At 54.6% G+C, this 21,885-nt stretch overlaps 1 protein-coding gene across 2 annotated transcripts in view; it reads right to left on the minus strand.

Annotated features, from left to right (window-relative positions):
• Window positions 1-962: 962 nt before the first annotated feature.
• Window positions 963-21,885, minus strand: part of LOC133358857 (SEC14-like protein 1) — a 33,857-nt gene continuing 12,934 nt past the window's right edge. Inside the window, exons 7-18 of one of the 2 annotated variants that reach the window (XM_061577311.1) lie at window positions 21,290-21,376; window positions 20,874-20,983; window positions 19,946-19,975; window positions 16,263-16,452; window positions 15,392-15,480; window positions 14,530-14,600; window positions 12,447-12,618; window positions 11,692-11,826; window positions 10,983-11,120; window positions 10,232-10,624; window positions 9,504-9,682; window positions 963-8,803 (exon numbers count right to left, since the gene is read on the minus strand). In XM_061577311.1, coding sequence (XP_061433295.1) covers window positions 8,707-8,803; window positions 9,504-9,682; window positions 10,232-10,624; window positions 10,983-11,120; window positions 11,692-11,826; window positions 12,447-12,618; window positions 14,530-14,600; window positions 15,392-15,480; window positions 16,263-16,452; window positions 19,946-19,975; window positions 20,874-20,983; window positions 21,290-21,376 — 1,691 coding nt within the window. In that variant the 3' untranslated portion in view covers window positions 963-8,706. The remainder of the gene's footprint in view (window positions 8,804-9,503; window positions 9,683-10,231; window positions 10,625-10,982; window positions 11,121-11,691; window positions 11,827-12,446; window positions 12,619-14,529; window positions 14,601-15,391; window positions 15,481-16,262; window positions 16,453-19,945; window positions 19,976-20,873; window positions 20,984-21,289; window positions 21,377-21,885) is intronic. The other variant, XM_061577312.1, reaches the window with a different exon arrangement.

Here is a 21,885-nt window from a genome sequence, read left to right on the forward strand (position 1 = left end):
GACCAGCCCACAGGGGATTGTTGTGTCCGTCCGTCGTGCAGGGAGGGGCTGGGTGGGGAGGGGCTGGGTGGGGGGTGGGAGGGGTGGGGCTGGGTGGGGAGGGGCTGGTCACCCCGTGATGCCCTTATAAAACTCAACGTTTAACCTACTCACGCCGGCTTGTACCCGCCCTCACAGTCGGGCATATTTGCGGAATACACCACGCCGCCGTAGACCCTGGCCACTGACCGAGCAACCCAACGTTCCTACCAGCTCCCTCCACAGGAATGTTTTTATAAAAATGCATCCTTGTCCGTGTTTACTCCATGTCAGTGCAAGTCACCATACATCAGTTTAATACTTCTGTAACTGTTGTGGCTTGGCTCTCCAACACACAACCGGTTAGTGCTGTACTCGTGACGAATTGGCCACGTTCTGTTGACGTGACAACCCTTACTAGTTGGCTGTGTCGGGTGGTGGCGGGTTTAACGACAGATTAAAATACTTACGCGATCTAACCCAAACAACCTCTATTATGGATATTGGTTGTGAAAGCCTGCTACGTGTTAAACATTTCTGTAACTTACTTTGCATATATATAATCAGTCACGTTTGTCCAAGTCGATATCTGCTACAGGGAATCCATTTGAATATTTGACAGTGATTTACGTTTGTGCAGTATTTTCGATGTCTCATGTCATAGTTAAAAAAAAAATCTCAATTGCTACTTGCTCCACTGCTGTACTCTTTCATTTGTTAGTTTGGTGACCCAGGTGGTCCACTGAATGTCGAAATTAATTACCGGCCGTGGTCTATCTACCCCTAACCCCCCCAAAGGCGTCACCGCATCTCACGGTATCCGTGGCCACGATCACGCGTTCAGCACCTGCACACAAACTCGATGCCGCCAAGCTCCGTGTCGGCGTCGCGACGGCGTTCTTCCGCTCGCTTCAAGAAGAAGAAGTCGCACGTGGAAGCGGAACTGAGATAAAATATTTTGTTTTGTTTATTGCATTTAGAAGTCACACATTCTAAATGGCCAAATCAAAGAAAGTGAAAATGCGTATGCAGAGAGCTCTTTGCAGAGCAACACAACGGGACCGGACTACGGTTTGAACAGAGTGCTATGCAGGTGAACAGACGACACTCCCAGTCACCACGACAACGCTGCCCGCCCCCCACTGGCCCAACGTTACCTGTTCACAGGGATGGAAGGTTAATGAAGCTGACCATTATTGTTAAAGACCCATAATACCTTGCAAGCGCTACGAGACTTTTCACAACTAAATAACGACCCAGGGATCGAACACCGGATCTCGGCGGGACTGGCTCGGCATCTGTGACAACCGCGTAGAACCAAGGACTTCAGTGGAGATCTCAGCGGTGCTTGTGTGCCTGGCACAGCCATGACACACCCTAGGGAGTGACACTCCCAGACCCCAAGGGGGTTCTCGATCGCAGGTTTTCTCAGGTGCCGAGGGCTCAGAGAGAATCACATTCAGGTGGTTCCTGACGGCCGATTCTCGTCATCGACACAAACGCTCCACACGGACTTCGTGAAGAACTGAAAACATTTTAAACGCGGAGTACAAGAGGGGGAGGTGGTGGGAATGGTGGTGAGGGGGGGGGGTAATTTCAACCTGGCAGTAAAATTGTCTAGGTCTCGGAACGAAACGTTGGACATAGTTCCGAACAATGCGCGATGCGACAACAGGATGATGAGGTCTGGATTACAGCCGGGCGCGCCACCACCGCCGCCCGGCTAAGGGAGTGAAAGTCTCATTCTCCCCTCGGTTGAAGAAGCCTCCCAGATCTGGCTTAAGGGTTTATCGTATTTAGTGGGTTTAGAGGATACACGGTTTACTGGATTAAGTGTTTAAAAGTTTAAGGTATTGATTTTAAACTGTAATAGTTTAAAGGTCGGAGGTTTAAGCGTTATTAGATGGCTGTTTTTAATCATCATGATTATTCGATCGGCCCTTGTGTGTTGAAGGATTAGCGGGTTTAAGGTTGAATTCGTTTTTAAGGATCGTGGTTTACATTTTTGGCGGGGTGTTTGGGAATCAACAGTTTAGAAGTTTGGGGTTTAAGGTTTCGTGGGTTTCAGGTCGAAGCAGTTTTAAGGTTCAGGGTTTACAGAATTGGGAGGTTTACGGGGCAGAGATGTTAGTTTATAGGGCGTCTTCACGGCGACATATGGGTTCGTGTTTGAGCAGGGTCAATGTTGAGTAGCTCGAGGGAGATAGAGGCCGCACAGGGTATCGGGGAACAGGTGTAAAGCAGACTCGGGGGTTTAAGCCGGGGGCCGAGAGGACAAACGCGTTTAGCAGCAAAACCCCACAAACTCCCACTTGATAATCTCTCTCGAGAGAGACGTGAACGCACAGAAGGCGTCCGCACAAAAACAACGAAACAGGCGCATACAAAAGACAAAGATCCCCCGTGTAAGCCTATAACGGACTGTCGGGGCAAGTGCTGTTAGCGAGCACCTATGAAGGCCGGCAGCTCGGCGCACGGGGGAGGGGGCGGTGTAGGGGGCCAGCACCACGCCCGGCCAGCTTTGTCTCCCCAGCGCTGATGTTTAAGCACTGCACCAGGGGACTCATTCAAGTCCGAGACGACCTAGGGGAGGCCCAGTTCCAGTATCCGCCACTGTTATCGATCGTGAGCGGCAATTGAAACGGGGTCGCCAAGTTGGTAGCGGAGCGCGCTAACCGCTACACCACCACTCCCCGTATACATGAAGGCACACACACACACAGTCACACACTGCACACGTACAACTGCGCCTGCCATTCACCGCCAAGTGGCAGTGATGTTGCCACGGCGTCTGCGCCAGGCTAGGTGCACGTTAAGGTCACATTGAGTGGCGAGGCTCACCGATAGGGAGTTTGCGGGACATACCCAGGTGTTACGAGTTAACAAACACATACACAAATAATAATAAACATGTCTCTACGACCATGCCGCACCTCCGGTTTGCATGGTTGGCTACGTACGGTGCGAAGGAAGGTCAACATACACACATGACGGACACACAGACAAGCTCACTTGTGTACAGACACAAACCTCCAGTCGAGCTCTAACAGCCTCTTGGGACGAGCACTGTCAGCAAGCACCTATTTAGGCCACCGTGGCCCACAATGAGATGGTGTGGCAATCACTACACTCGGCCACCTTGGTCTCCAGTGCGGATGTTTGTTTGCACACCACTCACTTTAGGCTGAGTCGACCGCAGGGAGGCCCAGGACCAGTAATGATATCGCTCACCACCGATGTTAGCCGTGGCCGGAAATCAGAACTCGGGTCGCCGGCTTCGGAGTGCAGTGTGCTAACCACTGCACCACCACTCCCCACTCAAGCACATCATACGTTTTGCACATTTATCCACCATTAACTCAAGTACACACAAATACACGAGACACACACATCCAAACATAACATGCTTGCATACCCACCCACACGATCATACACACCTAGACAAACAGACCCATAAACACACAACCATATACACGAGATCAAAGACAAAGATCCCCCGCATAGCCTGTAACAGACTGTTGGGGCAAGTGCTGTTAGCGACCACCTTTGAAGGCCGGCACGGCACACGAGTGGGTGGCCAGCACCACAACCGACTGCCTTTGTCTCCCCAGTGGCGATGTTTACACACCGCACCAGGTACTCCTTTGAGGCCGGGTCGACCTAGGAAAGGCCCAGGACCGGTTCAGATAATCGTCACTGGTGTTGGCCGTGAGCGGGAATCGAACTGGGGTCGCCGGGTTCGTAACGCAGCGCTAACCACGACACTGCCGCTCCTCCTAACTTGCACTCGCATACACACCATTAGACATACACACACACACAGACACACACACAGACACATGTACACAAAGACCACATACACAATCAACCCTACACACACCCCCCAGCAAACACATACATTGTGCTGAATTAGTAACTACACTCAACTTCACTACATTGAATAAATCAATATTAATATTATATATCTATATACAAATATGTTTTCCAAGATTCACAAAAAATATTTTTTGCAGCTAGGCGAGAGAAAAAACAACACTTTGTCCAATTCCCACGAGCGATTCTAACACGTTTAACGCGGCCAACAGAAGGCATTCAAGACATTAATCTGCTACGATGTCCGAGTGAGAAGCAGCAACAACAACAACAGAGCGTTTAAAGTCGGGCAACCCAAGAACCAACAGCTCCTCCCGGGTAGCTACCAGCACCCTCCTCCTCATCGGTGTGCGCCGGTGGCAACGCCAAAAAGCTCGGCGAGAAACGCAAATGTTAACGTTTTGCGTTTCCCTCTGACCGCGTGTCCCGACCGCGCTACCGGCGGTCGCGTCGTGGGCCTCACGCACAGCGGCCGTCCAGAGTCAGTCGCCGGACCCGCCACGGAAACAAGTGGGTGTCGTAGAGCTACCTGCGAGGTCCCCTTCATCGCGCGACCTCCGCTCCACACGCGGTAGAGGGCGGCGCTTACCTGCCCGCTCTGCCCCACGCGAGTGCCGTTTGCCCGTCAAACTGATATTTTTCGTAATTCTCAAGTGCTGGAATTTAGGCCAAATAAGTGTTTAACATTTACGGATTTTTTTTTTAGGCGCGTGTGTGCGCACATGACCTGGATCAGAACCCAGGACGTCAGCGGTGGTGGATCATCGTCTCCGGCTCTGCCGGGCCGCCCGGGCACCCCGACAAACGCGACTTCCACGCGGACTTTCAGCTCCGTTTTTGGGTTGCCTCCTACTTTAAACAATCGACGTAAAACAGAAATGTTAGTTGTGCAAATTAACATATTCCTAGCGACCTTAATCACAAAGCTCTCTGTCTCTCTGTCTCAAGTGGCAAGAGGAGAAATGCAAGATAAGCCGGCAGGGCGGGCGAGAGACTGCCCAACGATGGGAGCGAGGCCCGACCCCCCCGGAGCTGGGGCAGGTGCTTCGGACTCGCAGCAACGCCGCGTGGTTACACGGGAAAGCAACTCGCGAGCGAGTCCCCGAGACTCGCTTTCAGGAGCATGCTGCTGCTGCTGCTACTGCCGCTGCCGCAGCCTCATCAGTTGTTTGGCCGACTGCAATTTGACGTAAGAAGGGTTGTGTTTTGTGCGCGCGGTAGCACTGCAGGCGAACTCAGAGGACACCCGCGGCGGCCCAATGCAGCGGTGCCACCTGCCGTGCTCGGCGCGGGAAAGGTAGAGGCGCAGGCCTGCAATTCCCCGCGTGCGCCACTGCTGGAGGCAGGGCCCTGCACGGGCGAGAGCTCGCGCGAGGGTGCTTTGGCCTACTCCTCCACGTTGACCGCACGACCGCCCACACTCTACCCCACCGCGCGACCTGCCGGAGTACCGACACTGCTGCACGGACGGGGATTGGAGGAGACTCGGCCGAACCTTCCGCGCCGGGAGATCCACGGCGGCTCTCTTAGTCAGTGGAGCTACGTACGTTGAACTTTTTTTGCACCGTACGTAGCCCACCGTGCTAGTTGGAGGCGCCGAAACCAATTGGCACGTCCTGTTCCACGTGACAAACCTTCACGATCGGCCATGCCGCGCGGACGCGGCTTTACGACGCGCTTACATTTACACGGTCTCTAACCCAACAAGGAAAACTTGATCACCAACGATTGTTTCAGCTCGCCGCTAAGCCAACTGCTCGCAACGGTCTCACAAATAGCTTCTGTGCGACCGAATGCCGTCTTGGTAAATTACCGCGTTGCGCGTGAGCCCCGAGTACACGCGGTGGGTGGGTCTGCAGTGTCTGGGTACTCCCGCTTCCCTTTCGCCAAGCAGGACTCCAAGCGATTGAACACACCGGACCGCACATTGCAGTACAGCCGCAGCAGCAGCAGCAGCACCCTCGCGTCAACTTGGCCTCGTGACTCGGCGAGGCTTTGCCGGAGTTGAGGAGTTGTTTTGTTCGCGGGTACCGTGAACCCGATATGAGGAACTTTGTTTCACAGCCTGGCGATCGGCGCTCCCGTGACGTTTCCTTTCGTCGGCTTCGCCAAAACCGACCGCCGAAACCCACGGCGTTCCTTTGTCCTGCGGACAGCCTGGGCCCCCCCCCTGTCAACGTAACGTGGAATTTCCACCGCTGGCCGACGGCCGAGGGTGGCGACGACGGGAGACATTCCGATGTTCGGACATCGAGCCGAATTTCCAATTGATTGGTTGCGAGCTCAAGTGATTTACCGCAGGGGTTGGGCCGGATCGCACCCATCTGTGAAAATACCCCAAACCCGCCGGGGCTAACGAGGTGGCCAGAAGATGGCAACGCGACAACGGATTCTTGAATCCATCTGTGTGGAGGTGTCAATATTATCCTCGCGCGTGTCCTGGTGGTTTTCTGATTTCCTCCCGGGATGCCGGTCGTATTATTTTAGTCTCAGAACGTCTCTCTGTTCTGTGAACAGAAAGCCACCTCCGTTTGCAGCCCTCAGCCAGCAGTGGCAATTCCACATTCCCATGTCAGGGACAGGCCATCCAAAGAACAGACAGCCACTATTGGCTTCCCACAATGTGTGGCTAGTTTTATAGACCCAGACAAACAAGTGGGTGGGTGGGTGAACGATGTCCTTCGTGCTCTCCGACCTACGACAACTCGCCACACAAGCCCATGGGAGGTCAGAGGTCAGAGTTACAGACAAAACTATTCTTAGAGATGTTTTCACAAAGATGATAACGTTGACTTGTTTTCATAATTAAACATTGTTCAGTTGTGTTTGTGTGCGCGCACGCGTGTGTTTGTGTGCGCGCGTGTGTTTGTGTGCGCGCACGCGTGTGTGTTTGTGTGCGCGCACGCGCGTGTTTGTGTGCGCGCACGCGTGTGTGTTTGTGTGCGCGCACGCGTGTTTGTGTGCGCGCGTGTGCGTGTGTTTGTGTGCGCGCGTGTGCGTGTGTGTTTGTGTGCGCGCGTGTGCGTGTGTTTGTATGAATGTGTACGTGATTTATAGTCGTGTACATTTATTAATGTGCATCTGTCAGGAGCGGTGGCGCAGCGGTTAGCGCACTGGGTTCAATGGCGAATGCTTGAACCGGTCGTGGACCTCCCTTAGGTGGACTCGGCATTAAATGAGTACCTGGTGTGCAGTGTGTGAACATCAGCACTGGGGAGACAAAGGTGGCCGGGCGTGGTGCTGGCCACCCACCCCCTCGTGTGCCAGTGCCGGCCTTCACAGCTGTTAAGTAACAGCACTTGCCCAAACAGCCTGTTAAAGGCTAAACGGGGGATCTTTGTCTTTGTGTGTGTACTACGTCGTTTTGTTCCAGTATTAATAGCTGCTCGCAAACACTACTTGCCCCAATAGTCTATGGAGGCTATACGGGGTATCTTCATCTTTGTGTATACCAGCGTGCATGTGTGATGATTGTGTTGGTGTGCGCGCACATGCAGAGCCGTCCCTCGGGTGACGGTTAATCAGGGTAGTGAATCAGGCCTTGCGCTTTGGGGGGTCAACGCGCTTTCACGTCACGGTGTCAAATGCAATACCTGCGGTTTAGTTTGAAGGCGGGGCGTCCGCGTGGTGGGATTTGCCTCGGGCCCTGCACCGACCCCTAAGGACAGCCCTGTATACACATGAATGTACGTGTGTGTGTATACAGATGTGTGTATGATGTGTGTATGATGTGTGTGTGATGTGTGTGTGCATACAGATGTGTGTGTGATGTGTGTGTGCATACAGATGTGTGTGTGATGTGTGTGTGTATACAGATGTGTGTGTGATGTGCTGTGTGTGTATATTTAACAATTATATTCCTTCACAGGAGCCTCTTTCTGGCAGCAGACGTACACCTTGGCAGCGAGACTGACCGGGAGTCGAACTCCTGTGTAGGACCTTCGTTGATGAGGCTCCCCCCCTGCTTCTTCGTTGTGATATTTCATTTAATTATCGGAGACCCTGAGACCCGGTCTCCTGGAGCCGAGACTCAAGACCCTGAGACCCGGTCTCCTGGAGCCGAGACTCAAGACACTGAGACCCGGTCTCATGGAGCCGAGTCTCAAGACCCTGAGACCCGGTCTCATGGAGCCGAGTCTCAAGACACTGAGACCCGGTCTCCTGGAGCCAAGTCTCAAGGCCCTGAGACCCGGTCTCCTGGAGCCAAGTCTCAAGACCCTGAGACCCGGTCTCCTAGAGCCGAGTCTCAAGACACTGAGACCCGGTCTCCTGGAGCCAAGTCTCAAGACACTGAGACCCGGTCTCCTGGAGCCGAGTCTCAAGACACTGAGACCCGGTCTCCTGGAGCCGAGTCTCAAGACCCTGAGACCCGGTCTCCTGGAGCCGAGTCTCAAGACCCTGAGACCCGGTCTCCTGGAGCCAAGTCTCAAGGCCCTGAGACCCGGTCTCCTGGAGCCGAGTCTCAAGACACTGAGACCCAGTCTCCTGGACCCGAGTCTCAAGACCCTGAGACCCGGTCTCCTGGACCCGAGTCTCAAGACCCTGAGACCCGGTCTCCTGGAGCCAAGTCTCAAGACCCTGAGACCCGGTCTCCTGGAGCCAAGTCTCAAGACACTGAGACCCGGTCTCCTGGAGCCAAGTCTCAAGACACTGAGACCCGGTCTCCTGGAGCCGAGTCTCAAGACACTGAGACCCGGTCTCCTGGAGCCGAGTCTCAAGACACTGAGACCCGGTCTCCTGGAGCCAAGTCTCAAGACTCCTGGAGCCAAGTCTCAAGACCCTGAGACCCGGTCTCCTGGAGCCGAGGCCTCCTGTCTATCTGGAGGCCATGGATCCAGCTCCAGAAGAATTTGTACCTCCACTCAGCTGTGAAAATCCACTCTGGCAGGACTCCAGGCTCGTCATGGAGCCCCTGAGACACGGGACGACGGACGGATGGACAGACGTACACAGACAAAAACACACGCACACACGCACAGAGGGTGGCGATTAGCATGTTCACATGAGCGTGTGTGCAGTATGTGCAGTGTGTGTAGTGTGTGTATGTAGTGTATGTAGTGCATGTATAGTGTGTATGTAGTGTATGTTGTATATGTAGTGCGTGTAGTATATATATATATGTAGCGTGTACAGTGTGTATGTAGTGTGTGTATAGTGTATGTAGTATGTGCAGTGTGTATGTAGTGTGTGTGTAGCGTGTGTATGTAGTGTGTGTAGTGTGTATGTAGTGTGTATATAGTGTATGTAGTGCATGTATAGTGTGTATGTAGTGTGTGTAGTATATATGTATGCAGCGTGTGTACGTAGCGTGTGTATGTAGTGTATGTAGTGTGTATAGTGTGTATGTAGTGTGTATATAGTGTATGTAGTGCGTGTATAGTGTGTATGTAGTGTATATATGTATGTAGCGTGTACGCAGAATGTGTATGTAGTGTATGTAGTATATATATGTACGCAGCGTGTGTATGTAGTGTATGTAGTGTGTGTAGTATATATGTATTTAGCGTGTGTATGTAGTGTATGTAGCGTGTGTAGTATATATGTATGTAGCGTGTACGCAGCGTGTGTACGCAGCGTGTGTACGCAGCGTGTGTACGCAGCGCGCGTCTCACCTGAAGTCGTGTGAGGCCAGCACCTCGGTGTAGTACATCACCTTGCCCTTGTGCGTGCCGGGCAGCTGCAGCGACGCGATGACGTCGTCCACGCGGGGCAGCGAGCCCCCGCCGGCCCCCACCCCGGCCAGCCGCCACTGCAGCACGTAGCGGCCCGGCCAGCGTGCCACGTGCGAGCCCTGGCACACGCACACACGCACACACGCACACACGCACACACGCACACACGCACACACGCACGCACGCAAAGGTGAGCCCGCGGAGCCTCGGCGGAACGGTCCGTCGGGGCGAGGGGGCGGACGTCGCGGGGACGGCACGCGAGCGACGGGGCGGGGCGGGTGGGTGGCCCGACAGGAGGGTGGCGGCCGCCACTTGACGAGCGCTTGAGCTGTCGCGAGCGGTGGCCTCTTCTTTTAGAGGCGACGTGTATCGGCGGGCTTAGCACGGCAAAGTCGACAGAGGGATGACAAATAAGAACAGGTTTTGCCCCGTCTGGAAATAAAACAGGTGTTAAGATGTTCAAACGCCAATGTTTTGCCACAAGTACCTGTGGTTAGTGCAGACTTGATACCTTGCAAAAGGTATCGATTTAGTGTTTGAACACCTTGACAACTGTTGTATTGCCACAAAGGGTAAAAGCTATTCTTATTTTACATCATTTTGGACACTGGCAAAAATGGTCCCAGAGATATCAAAGGGGCGAGTTCGTTCGCTAGTTTTGCACTCACCTGGATGCTCTCCCCTTCCCTGCAGTGCAGCGCTGCCTCCACGGGGCTGTAGACCCAGCCCTGCTGCTGCTGCTGCTGTTGGTGGTGATGCAGCTGCAGCTGCTGCTGTTGCCAGCTCCTCTCCACGCTGCTGCCGGCCCCGCCGCCGCCGGCGCAGGCAATCGCCGAACCGAGCGACGCGCTTCCGCTGAGGCCGCCGCCGGCGACACCGGCGACGCCGCCGCCGGCGACGAGGCCGACGCAGCCGACGCCGGCGCAGACGCCGCCGCTGCTGGCGCTGCGCGTGGGCGCAGGAGCGCGGCGACTGTGGTACAGGTTGAAGGCCACGTCGCCCTTGATGACGTCGAAGTCCCACGTGATGACGGACGACGCTTCGGGGATGTCGATCACGACCTGAGACGGGGAGTTGGGGGATGGGGGGGGGGGTAGGAGGGGTTGAGACGAGTCGGGAGGGGTAGGGGCGGCAGCGGGAGAGGGGGGTCCCACTCACAACCGTGTGGCCGAGTGGTCTTCTTCGTCTCCTGGGTGGTGTATCCCCTTGACGGTACAAGCTCAGTCGTGCAATGGACCGCGGTGATCTTCTTGACCACACATGCTGGGGCTTGTGTGCTTGTGTGTGTGTGTGTTAGCGTGTGCGTGTGTTAGCGTGTGTGTGTTTTAGCGTGTGCGTGAGTGTTTGGGTGTGTGTGTGTGTTCGCGTGTGTGTTAGCGTGTGTGTGTGTGTGTGTTAGCGCGAGTGCGTGAGCGGCACCTCGTGCGGAGCGCCCTTCTGCACGCAGGCCGACTGGTAGATGGTGTCCGTCCACAGGCGGATGTCGTCGCCGTGCTCCGCGTCGTCCCCCGTGCGGTACAGCGACTTGGGCACCAGGCCGCCCTCCGGAACGTCACACTGCACACAGACAAAGATCCCCCGTGTAGCCTTAACAGACTGTTGGGGCAAGTGCTGTTAGCGAGCGGCACCTAGGAAGGCCGGCGCGGCACACGAGGGGGTGGGTGGCCAGCACCACGCCTGACTTCCTTGGTCTCCCTCATGGCGGTGTTTACACATCGCACTGGGTACTCATTTGAGGCTGAGTCGAGGTCCAGGACTGGTTCGGATAATCGTCAATGATATTGGTCACCGGGTTCGTGGCGTAGCACTCACCCTCTCACACACCCTCACTCACACCCTCACTCACACCCTCTCACACACCCTCACTCACCCTCTCACACACCCTCTCACACACCCTCACTCACACCCTCACACCCTCACTCACACCCTCACTCACACCCTCTCACACACCCTCTCACACACCCTCTCACACACCCTCACTCACACCGTCACTCACAGCCTCACTCACACTGTACCTCACAGCCTCACTCACAGCCTCACTCACACCCTCACCCACACCCGTACTCACACCCCCAAACCCTCACACTATCACTCTACCCGTCACACTTTCACACCGTCACACCCTCACCAGGCAGTCTCCACCCAGGAAGTCGGGGATGACGTCTTTGTCGATGTAGTCCACCAGGCCGCCGGGGCCCTGGTAGTCGTTTCCACCGTAGATGAGGAACTTGTGCCGCGTGTTGTCGTTGATGAAGGGGCTGACCTGTACAAAAGACAAAGGCCCCCCGTATAGCCTTAACGGACTGTTGGGGCAAGTGCTATTCGCGGGCTAACCGCTACCACTACCGTTCCCCACCAAGTGAGTGACGCACACATGCAAAAGACAAAGACCCTCAAATCAAGTTTGACCCTCCGATAGCCTATAACAGAACAGCACCGATGAAGGCCGGAAAGGCACACGAGCAGACGGGTGGCCAGCACCACGCCCGGCACACATCGCACTATGCAGACGCACGCTCACACACACACACGCTCACACACACACGCTCACACACACGCTCACACACACACTCACACACACACTCACACACGCACACACACGCACGCTCACACACACGCACGCTCACACACACGCACGCTCACACACACTCACACACGCACACTCACACACACGCTCACACACACACGCACGTTCACACACACACTCACACACACACGCACGCACGCTCACACACACGCATGCACGCTCACACGCACGCTCACACACACGCACGCTCACACACACGCACGCTCACACACACACGCACGCACGCTCACACACACACACGCACGCTCACACGCTCACACACACGCACGCACGCTCACACACACGCACGCACGCACCAGGGTCCAGAGCACGGGGAAGACGCGGGGCGCTCGCACGATGAGCAGCCGCCCCAGCGTCTCCGGGTAGTTGGCCTCCACCACCTCGATGACGCGCAGCAGGGCCTTGACGCCCGGCCGCCACAGGTGCCGCATGTTGAGGCCCTCCAGGTCCACCAGGCACGTCCACGAGCTGCCGCGGCGACGGCGGCGTGGGAAGGGCACGGCCCAAAGGGGAGACGGATCGTTACGTTAGGGGAGCCGCGCAAGAACTGGGGGAGCAGCTGGTGTCACAGGCGTGAGATGGTGAAGCCGCAGCGTGCCGACGCCCTGTGTCAAGGCGGCGATGGCGAGGGATTGTTTTCAAGTAGTGGTTCGCACCAGGGAGGCAGAGACTTCTTAGAGGCAACACGTGCATTTAACAATGAAGCCCTAAACACGAAGGGAGGCATCCCCTCCGGGCTAGCTCACCCAAGCTCACCCTCGCTAACACTAGCTCACCCTAGCTCACCCTAGCTCACCCTCACTAACGCTAGCTCACCCTAGCTCACCCGAGCTAACCCAAGCTCACCCTAGCTCACCCTCACTAACCCTAGCTCACCCTAGCTCACCCGAGCTAACCCAAGCTCACCCTAGCTAACGCAAGCTCACCCTAGCTAACCCGAGCTCACCCTAGCTCACCCTCACTAACGCTAGCTCACCCTAGCTCACCCGAGCTAACCCAAGCTCACCCGAGCTAACCCAAGCTCACCCGAGCTAACCCAAGCTCACCCTCGCTAACGCTAGCTCACCCTAGCTAAACCAAGCTCACCCTAGCTCACCCTCACTAACCCTAGCTCACCCTAGCTCACCCTCGCTAACGCTAGCTCACCCTAGCTAACGCTAGCTCACCCTAGCTAACCCGAGCTCACCCTAGCTCACCCTCACTAACGCTAGCTCACCCTAGCTCACCCTAGCTAAACCAAGCTCACCCTAGCTAACCCAAGCTCACCCTAGCTAACCCAAGCTCACCCTAGCTAACGCTAGCTCACCCTCGCTAACGCTAGCTCACCCTCGCCAACCCAAGCTCACCCTAGCTAACGCTAGCTCACCCTCGCTAACGCTAGCTCACCCTCACTAACGCTAGCTCACCCTAGCTAACCCAAGCTCACCCTAGCTAACGCAAGCTCACCCTAGCTAACGCAAGCTCACCCTAGCTAACGCTAGCTCACCCTAGCTAACGCTAGCTCACCCTAGCTAACGCTAGCTCACCCTAGCTAACGCTAGCTCACCCTTGCTAACGCTAGCTCACCCTTGCTAACGCTAGCTCACCCTTGCTAACGCTAGCTCACCCTCGCTAACGCTAGCTCACCCTCGCTAACGCTAGCTCACCCTCGCTAACGCTAGCTCACCCAAGCTCACCCGAGCTCACACGGAGTGGCTATCTCGGACCGGACCCCGGCTCGGGTCCGGCTCCTGTAGTCGGGCAGGTCTACTCCGGGTGACGGCTTCCGTCTCGATTCTCGCAACAGCTGCCGGACCCGTTCAGGGCCCTCCCCGGCTGATATTGCCCGTGGCGGGACTGACTCCGCCCCGAGGCACGCCGCCCTTCTCGAGCCTTCGAGAGGGACCTGCTCCTGGTCCCGTGGCCCCCGGACCGGTACCTCGGTCACCAGGCATCCGGGCTCACACGGAGTGCCATGGCCCCCTGCGTGCCCCTGCACCGTCCCTGGCACTCTCGCCCCCTGACCCCCAGAGCCTGGCACCGCACGTGGAGTGCAGTGCCAGGCACCCGCTAGGGCTGGTACTGCGTTCCCACTGCAGCGCTGTAGGTGGTGTGAGCGGCGTGTGTGGTGCCTCACACAGGCCGGCTTCACGCAACATGCAGTCACATCCGCCGATGCCACTACAATTGTGTTAGGGATTATGAGGGCTACTGTTAGTGCTAGGCTTAGTGATTATTGTTAGGGCTAGTGTTAGTGCTAATATTACTAGAGCTCGTGTTTTTGAGACACTCGCCGCACAGCAAGGGTGTTTGTGCCCGCGTGTGTGTGCGTGCACGCGTGTGGGTGTGCACGCGTGTGTCCGTTTTTTGTCAGAGTGGACTTAACGGTTGCACGGTCACCTGATGGGGTGCCCCGAGTTGTTGGTGTTCTCCTCACACCTGCGCAGGCCCTCCTCGTTGATGGACAGCACCTGAGCCCACACACAGCAGCATCGCAGCGGCCTTAATAGGTGCTCACTGATAACGCTCCGTAGAGCCGTTCCATCGAGAAAAATGGTCACGCACTGTGTGCGTGCGTAAGTGTCACGTGTGTAAGTGTCACGTGTGTGTGCATCTTGTGTACGTGTGTGGCGAGCGGGAGTGTCGCGGTTGGCGCTACGCTGCAAAGGCCCGAGTTCGATTCCCGCTCACGGCCAAAAACAGTGATGATTATCTGAACCGGTCCTGGGCCTCCCCTAAATCGACTCGGCCTCAAATGAGTACCTAGTGCGGTGTGTAAACATCGCCACTAGGGAGACAAAGGCGGCCGTGTGTGGTGCTGGTCACCCACCCCCTCGTGTGCCGTGCCGGCCTTCATAGGTGCTCGATAACAGCGCTTGCCCCAACCGTTTGTTAAGACTATATGGGGGATCTTTGTCTTTGTGTGTACGTGCACACGCGTACGCGGACAGGGGTAGTGCAGTGGTGAGTGCCCCGGCCTACGAACCCGGCTACCCAAGATCGATTCCCACTCACGGCGAACACCCGTGACGAACATCTTAAAACGGTCCTGACCTCCCCGAGGTCAACTCAGCCTTAATTAAGCACCTGGTAAGGTGTGTAAACCTCGGCACTGGGGAGACAAAGGTGACCAGGCATGGTTCCGGCCACACCACTCCTCATAGGTGCGTCGTACCGGCCTTAATAAGGGCTCACGAACAGCCCTTGCCCCAACAGTCTGCGTAGGCTACACGGGGGATCTTTGTCTTTGTGTGCATCTCACGTGTCTCAGGAGGGACTCCTCCCCCATTGCCTTGACCAACCCCTTGGTGTCCATTTGACCCAGACGCAGGATGTAGAGGGGACGTCCATCTGCACCCATCGTCATTGCATTGTTAACACGACACACTGCAACTACATTGTATCATGCATTACAATACACACACTACATTGTATCATGCATTACACTACATTGTATCATGCATTACACTACATACTATCATGCATTACACTACATTGTATCATGCATTACACTACATTGTATCATGCATTACACTACATTGTATCATGCATTACACTACATTGTATCATGCATTACACTACATTGTATCATGCATTACACTACATTGTATCATGCATTACACTACATTGTATCATGCATTACACTACATTGTATCATGCATTACACTACATTGTATCATGCATTACACTACATTGTATCATGCATTACACTACACACACTACATTGTATCATGCATTACACTACATTGTATCATGCATTACACTACATTGTATCATGCATTACACTACATTGTATCATGCATTACACTACATTGTATCATGCATTACACTACATTGTATCATGCATTACACTACACACACTACATTGTATCATGCATTACACTACATTGTACCATGCATTACACTACATTGCACTACAAGCTGCACTACATTGTAGAATGCATTACACTTCACTCTGCACTACATTGTATAATGGATCCCATTACTGTACATTGTATATGCTGCATTACACTCCACACTGCACTGCATTGTACAAGGCATTACCCTGCACACTGCACTACATTAGACTGCGCTGCAGCGTACACACAGCGCACTGCGCCCCATCGCACGGTGCGGTCACAGCCCGCACGCACCGCGGTCCTGGTAGTGCCACCCGCCGGCGTAGTAGTCCGCGAGCGCCGGCGGCAGCCCCCAGGTCTCCAGCAGGTAGTCCACCTGGTACTGCTTGCGCCAGCTCAGAGACTGGCAGAGCATCTCCTTGGCCTTGTCCACGTTGAAGTCGCGCGCCCGCAGGAAGCGCAGGATGTGCTCGTCCTTCGGGATCTGGAGGCGCGCAGCAAAGACAAAGGTCCCCACGCCCCCCAGGAAGCCTTCAACAGACTGGTGGGGCAAGTGCTGTTCCAACTGAAACGGAACTTTTTTTTGTTGTACTTCACCAGGCAAGGCCCTCTGCGCTACGCAGCCGTTTTTCTGAAGCGACCAGGCCACAAACGATTGTTTTTCTATCGAGATTGAAAACTAATTTCTTTAGAGCTGCTTTTTTACGTTTAGTTTGTTGTCCTACCCCCAATTAGCACGGTTGGCTATGTACAGTGCGGAATAGGTTCAACACACATACAGTACATACAAAACAAATGATAGCTCAATGAAGTGGCTTATCGCGTGGACATTTATAACAGCAGCCAAATACTCTGAACACGTGGTGACGTCGATTCTAAATGTGGAGAGAATAATCGGAGGACCTGGAGAAAAATCCACGCGACCACGGGGAGAGAGAGAGACACAAACTCCACTGTTAGCGAGGAGCCATGACCCACCGCCCTCCCTATACCCCATCCCTACTCACCATATCACTTTAGTTACCCTAATTGTAGCACTCGTAACCCTTGTAAAGCACCTCGGATAAAAGCGCTAGAGAAATGTAAGATAAGATGAAGGCCGGCACGGCACACATGAAGGGGGTGGGGTGGCTGGAACCACGCCCAGTCAGCCCCGTCTCCCCAGTTGCGATATTTACACAGCGCACCAGCTACTCGTTTAATGCTGAGTCGACCTAGAGGAGGTCCAACACTGGTTCGTATATTCATCGCCGATGTTGGTCGTGAGCGGGAATCTAACTCGGGTAGTTGCACAGCACTCGCACACAGGCAGATGTGCAAGTGTACACACACGCACTCGGGATCTGCTTCAGATTTTTTAATTAATGAAAAAAAAACCCAAAAACGTTTTCTTTGCCGACACTGGGAAAACCTCACCGAGTCTCAAGAATCTCTTTCAGGAGGGTCCTGCGCTAAATCTTTGCCGTAGTAGAGGGGCAACGTTGCTGCTGTGTGCGATCCCAATTGAGTAATTTGCAGTGTACATCTGTATGTTCAACTTCTTTCTTATGTAGCCAACCGCACTAATCGGAGTTGCAGGACAACAAACTAAATACAAAAAGCAGTTCGTCAATCTAGACGATGATGATGTAAAAGTGCCCAGCTCCAGTGGCTTCCTAATATCGGACAGAAGAGCGTTCCAGACGGCCGTAGAAGCGCATCCAGCAGCGCGCGGTGCAGTGACCGTCTTTGTTCGATGGCCAGCCAAAAGCCGCTGCCATGAGGATGACCGGAGTTCGTGTGATGCTTTCAATTTTCAGCATTGGGATGTCTTGGGCCCAAGAGCGGTAACATTGTCTGCTATGGTGGGAGACTGTGAAACACGGAGAAACCCCACGCAGCAGAACAGCAAGTCCACATCGAAAGGTGCTCGAGACGGGAATAACAACCCGGCCCTCGTGTGCCACTCTTACCGACCAAAACGCACACCAAGATGAGGTATTTTGGATGATGTACTGCACTGCGCGCTTTCAGATGCGCGCTTCTGCGGCCGTCTGGAACGCTCTTCCCTCCGATATTAGGAAGCCACAGAGGAGCTATGCGCTTTTAAATCACCCACATTGACAAACTCATTTCTTTACAACTGCGTTTTGTGTTCAGATTGTGGTCCTTCCTTCGCAAGTCCGATTAGCAAGGTTGGCTACATACGGTGCGAAAGAAGTTAAACGTACATGTACATACACACTCGCCACACCACCACTCCGACAAGCGTGTACACCAGGCCGGCCTTAGCAGGTGCTCGCAAACAGCACTTATCCCAATGGGCTACAACAGGGGGCTAGAGACGGGGGATGTTTGTCCACGTCTGTAAACATGCAAGACACTTCACACGCTCCAAGCCACAAACATCCCCCCGGCGAGTCATTAATACTGACGGCGAAAGTGCTGTCAGCGGAGCACCTACTCAGGCCGGCACGGCGCACGAGATGAAGTGACCACGCCCGGCCGCCTTTGTCTCCCCAGTGCTGACGTTTACACACTGGCACCAGGGACTCATTTAAGGCCGAGTGAACTTAGGGGAGGACCAGAACAGGTTCCGACAACTCGTGACATGACCGGGATATAAATGGAGGTGGCTGGGATCGTACTGCCGTGTGCCAAGCACTGCGCCACCGTTCCCCACTGACATACAAAGACAAAGATCCCACGTGTAGCCTTAATGGGGTTTTGGGGTAAGTGTTGTTCGCGAGTAGCACTTATGAAGGCCAGCACGGCACACGCGGGGGTGGGTGGCCAGCACCACGCACACTCACACACGCGCACTGCAAAGCATGCAAAATCATTAAAATCTTCTATGTCGTAAGCAAAACATATCATAAAGAACACAACAACAAATGCAAAACACTACAATAGCTAAAACGTTTCAATCTCGAAGTTATTAAGTAGCAGTTACATGCATGCTTGTGACGCTGGGCAAGAGGAAAGGATCATGAAACCCGGTCTCTTGCAGCTGGATCTCAAGACCCTGAGACCCGGTCTCCTGGAGCCGAGTTTCAAGACCCTGAGACCCGGTCTCCTGGAGCCGAGTCTCAAGACCCTGAGACTCGGTCTCCAGGAGACCGAGTCTCAAGGCCCTGAGACCCGGTCTCCTGGAGCCGAGTCTCAAGACCCTGAGACCCGGTCTCCTGGAGCCGAGTCTCAAGACCCTGAGACCCGGTCTCCTGGAGCCGAGTCTCAAGACCCTGAGACCCGGTCTCCTGGAGCCGAGTCTCAAGACGCTGAGACCCGGTCTCCTGGAGCCGAGTCTCAAGACCCTGAGACCCGGTCTCCTGGTGCCGAGTCTCAAGACACTGAGACCCGGTCTCCTGGAGCCGAGTCTCAAGACACTGAGACCCGGTCTCCTGGAGCCGAGTCTCAAGGCCCTGAGACCCGGTCTCCTGGTGCCGAGTCTCAAGACACTGAGACCCGGTCTCCTGGAGCCGAGTCTCAAGACCCTGAGACCCGGTCTCCTGGAGCCGAGTCTCAAGGCCCCGAGACCCGGTCTCCTGGAGCCGAGTCTCAAGACCCTGAGACCCGGTCTCCTGGAGCCGAGTCTCAAGACCCTGAGACCCGGTCTCCTGGAGCCGAGTCTCAAGACCCTGAGACCCGGTCTCCTGGAGCCGAGTCTCAAGACACTGAGACCCGGTCTCCTGGAGCCGAGTCACAAGACCCTGAGACCCGGTCTCCTGGAGCCGAGTCTCAAGGCCCTGAGACCCGGTCTCCTGGAGCCGAGTCTCAAGACACTGAGACCCGGTCTCATGGAGCCGAGTCTCAAGACACTGAGACCCGGTCTCCTGGAGCCAAGTCTCAAGGCCCCGAGACCCGGTCTCCTGGAGCCGAGTCACAAGACGTCTGGAGAACGCCACTTCACTATAAACTCGTTTCCGTAGCCCAAGCTCACCCTGTTATGAACAGCGTTAAACATTCAACAGCTTGGGGACATCACAGCTAATTGTTACCTCCGCTGAGCTGACGTCTTCTGCCTCTGACTACGAGAATGAGTGAGCGAGGGAGACATGGAGACAGGGACGGACAAGTCGGGGACAGACGCATACACAAGACGATGAGGAGACGGTGGACGTGGCAGAGGTTCACAATGGCCGTGTCGGGAGACAACTTCTGCCGGGTGCAAAGTTTAAACCCTGGGTTTGCACGTCTCTCGCAAATGTATGGACGTAATATTTAGATTTACTTTAGATTGTGTGTAAGTCTGTGTGCTGTGTGCATAGGCATGTGTAACAATGTATTTGCGTGTACTGTGTTTTTACTGTGTGTACGAGCATCACATCCTGGCCATGTGTATACTTTGTGTGTATACTTTGTGTGTATACTCTGTGTGTACACTCTGTGTGTATACTCTGTGTGTATACTCTGTGTGTATACTCTGTGTGTATACTCTGTGTGTACACTCTGTGTATATACTTTGTGTATACTCTGTGTGTACACTCTGTGTATATACTTTGTGTATACTCTGTGTGTATACTCTGTGTGTACACTGTGTGTACACTCTGTGTGTATACTCTGTGTGTATACTCTGTGTGTATACTCTGTGTGTACACTCTGTGTGCATACTCTGTGTGCATACTCTGTGTGCATACTCTGTGTCTATACTCTGTGTCTATACTCTGTGTGTATACTCTGTGTGTATACTCTGTGTGTATACTTTGTGTGTATACTCTGTGTGTATACTGTGTGTGCATACTCTGTGTGTATACTCTGTGTGTATACTCTGTGTGTACACTCTGTGTGCATACTCTGTGTCTATACTCTGTGTGTATACTGTGTGTGCATACTCTGTGTCTATACTCTGTGTGTATACTTTGTGTGTATACTTTGTGTGTATACACTGTGTGTATACTTTGTGTGCCCTGCGCGTGAGTGCCACACCTTGCCCTTGTGCGACTCCTGCAGCCAGAGTCTCAGGCGGATGAGGCAGCTCTCCTGCAGTGGCGTCAACTCCCCCAGGTACCGCTCGATGTAATCCGCGTCCAGCTTGTCTGTGCACGGACACGCAAGACAAAGATCCCCCACGTAGCCTTAGCAGACCGTTGGGGCAAGTGCTGGCACAATAACAGCCGCCGTTCGCCACCAAGTGGCTGCGACGTCACCACGGCGCCTGTGCCAGGCTAGGCGCTCTTTGAGGCTATCGCGTGGAGTGTCGAAGGCTCGCTGCTGGCACGAGGTCACGGGACGCTCAGCAGGTGCCGTGGGTTGACTGACGAACAGCACTTGCCACAAAATTGTGTTAGAGGCTATGCGGGGGGGGGGGGGGGGGGGGTGTTTGTCTTTATTGTGTGTAGTACCATCGGGCGTGGCTGTGATATTCTCGAACAGGGAGGAGGTGGGGACTCCCAGGTCGACTGCGGCCGAAGACACGGCCGAGATTAACACTGCACACGCGCGCACACACAAACACAAGGACACAACACACACACTGTCATCATCGTCGTTGTCATCATTAATATCTTACAGCCACTGACTCTCCGCTGCTGGATGATGGCCTCCCCACGCCCGTCACCGTCCCGCACGACGGTGCAATCCATCTCCGGCGCGCGGGACCGATGCCATCGCTCCATCTCCGCTGAAGTCGTGCCCCTGGGCGTGTTCCCCACTTTGGCTGCCGTTCCGTCTCGTCCATCGGTCCTCATCCCCGGGAGCCGTTTGAACATTGCGTTCGTTGTCTGATCTACTCGGTGCTCCGTGTCCCTTCTCTCCCTCGGCTATCATTCCATCACCCGCCCATCGTCCCTTGTAATGTCCAACCCAAGCTTACTTCTATTTTGCTCGTAGTCACGAATTATGTACCTCACCCAACGTACACAGACCACGCACTTAAACAGTCGCACAAAGACAAATATCCCCTGCATAGCTTTAACAGACTGTTGGGGCAAGTGCTGTT

The sequence above is a fragment of the Lethenteron reissneri genome, chromosome 63 (assembly GCF_015708825.2).
Source record: "Lethenteron reissneri isolate LAM-NWPU_2019-01 chromosome 63, ASM1570882v1, whole genome shotgun sequence".
Taxonomy (NCBI): domain Eukaryota; kingdom Metazoa; phylum Chordata; class Hyperoartia; order Petromyzontiformes; family Petromyzontidae; genus Lethenteron; species Lethenteron reissneri.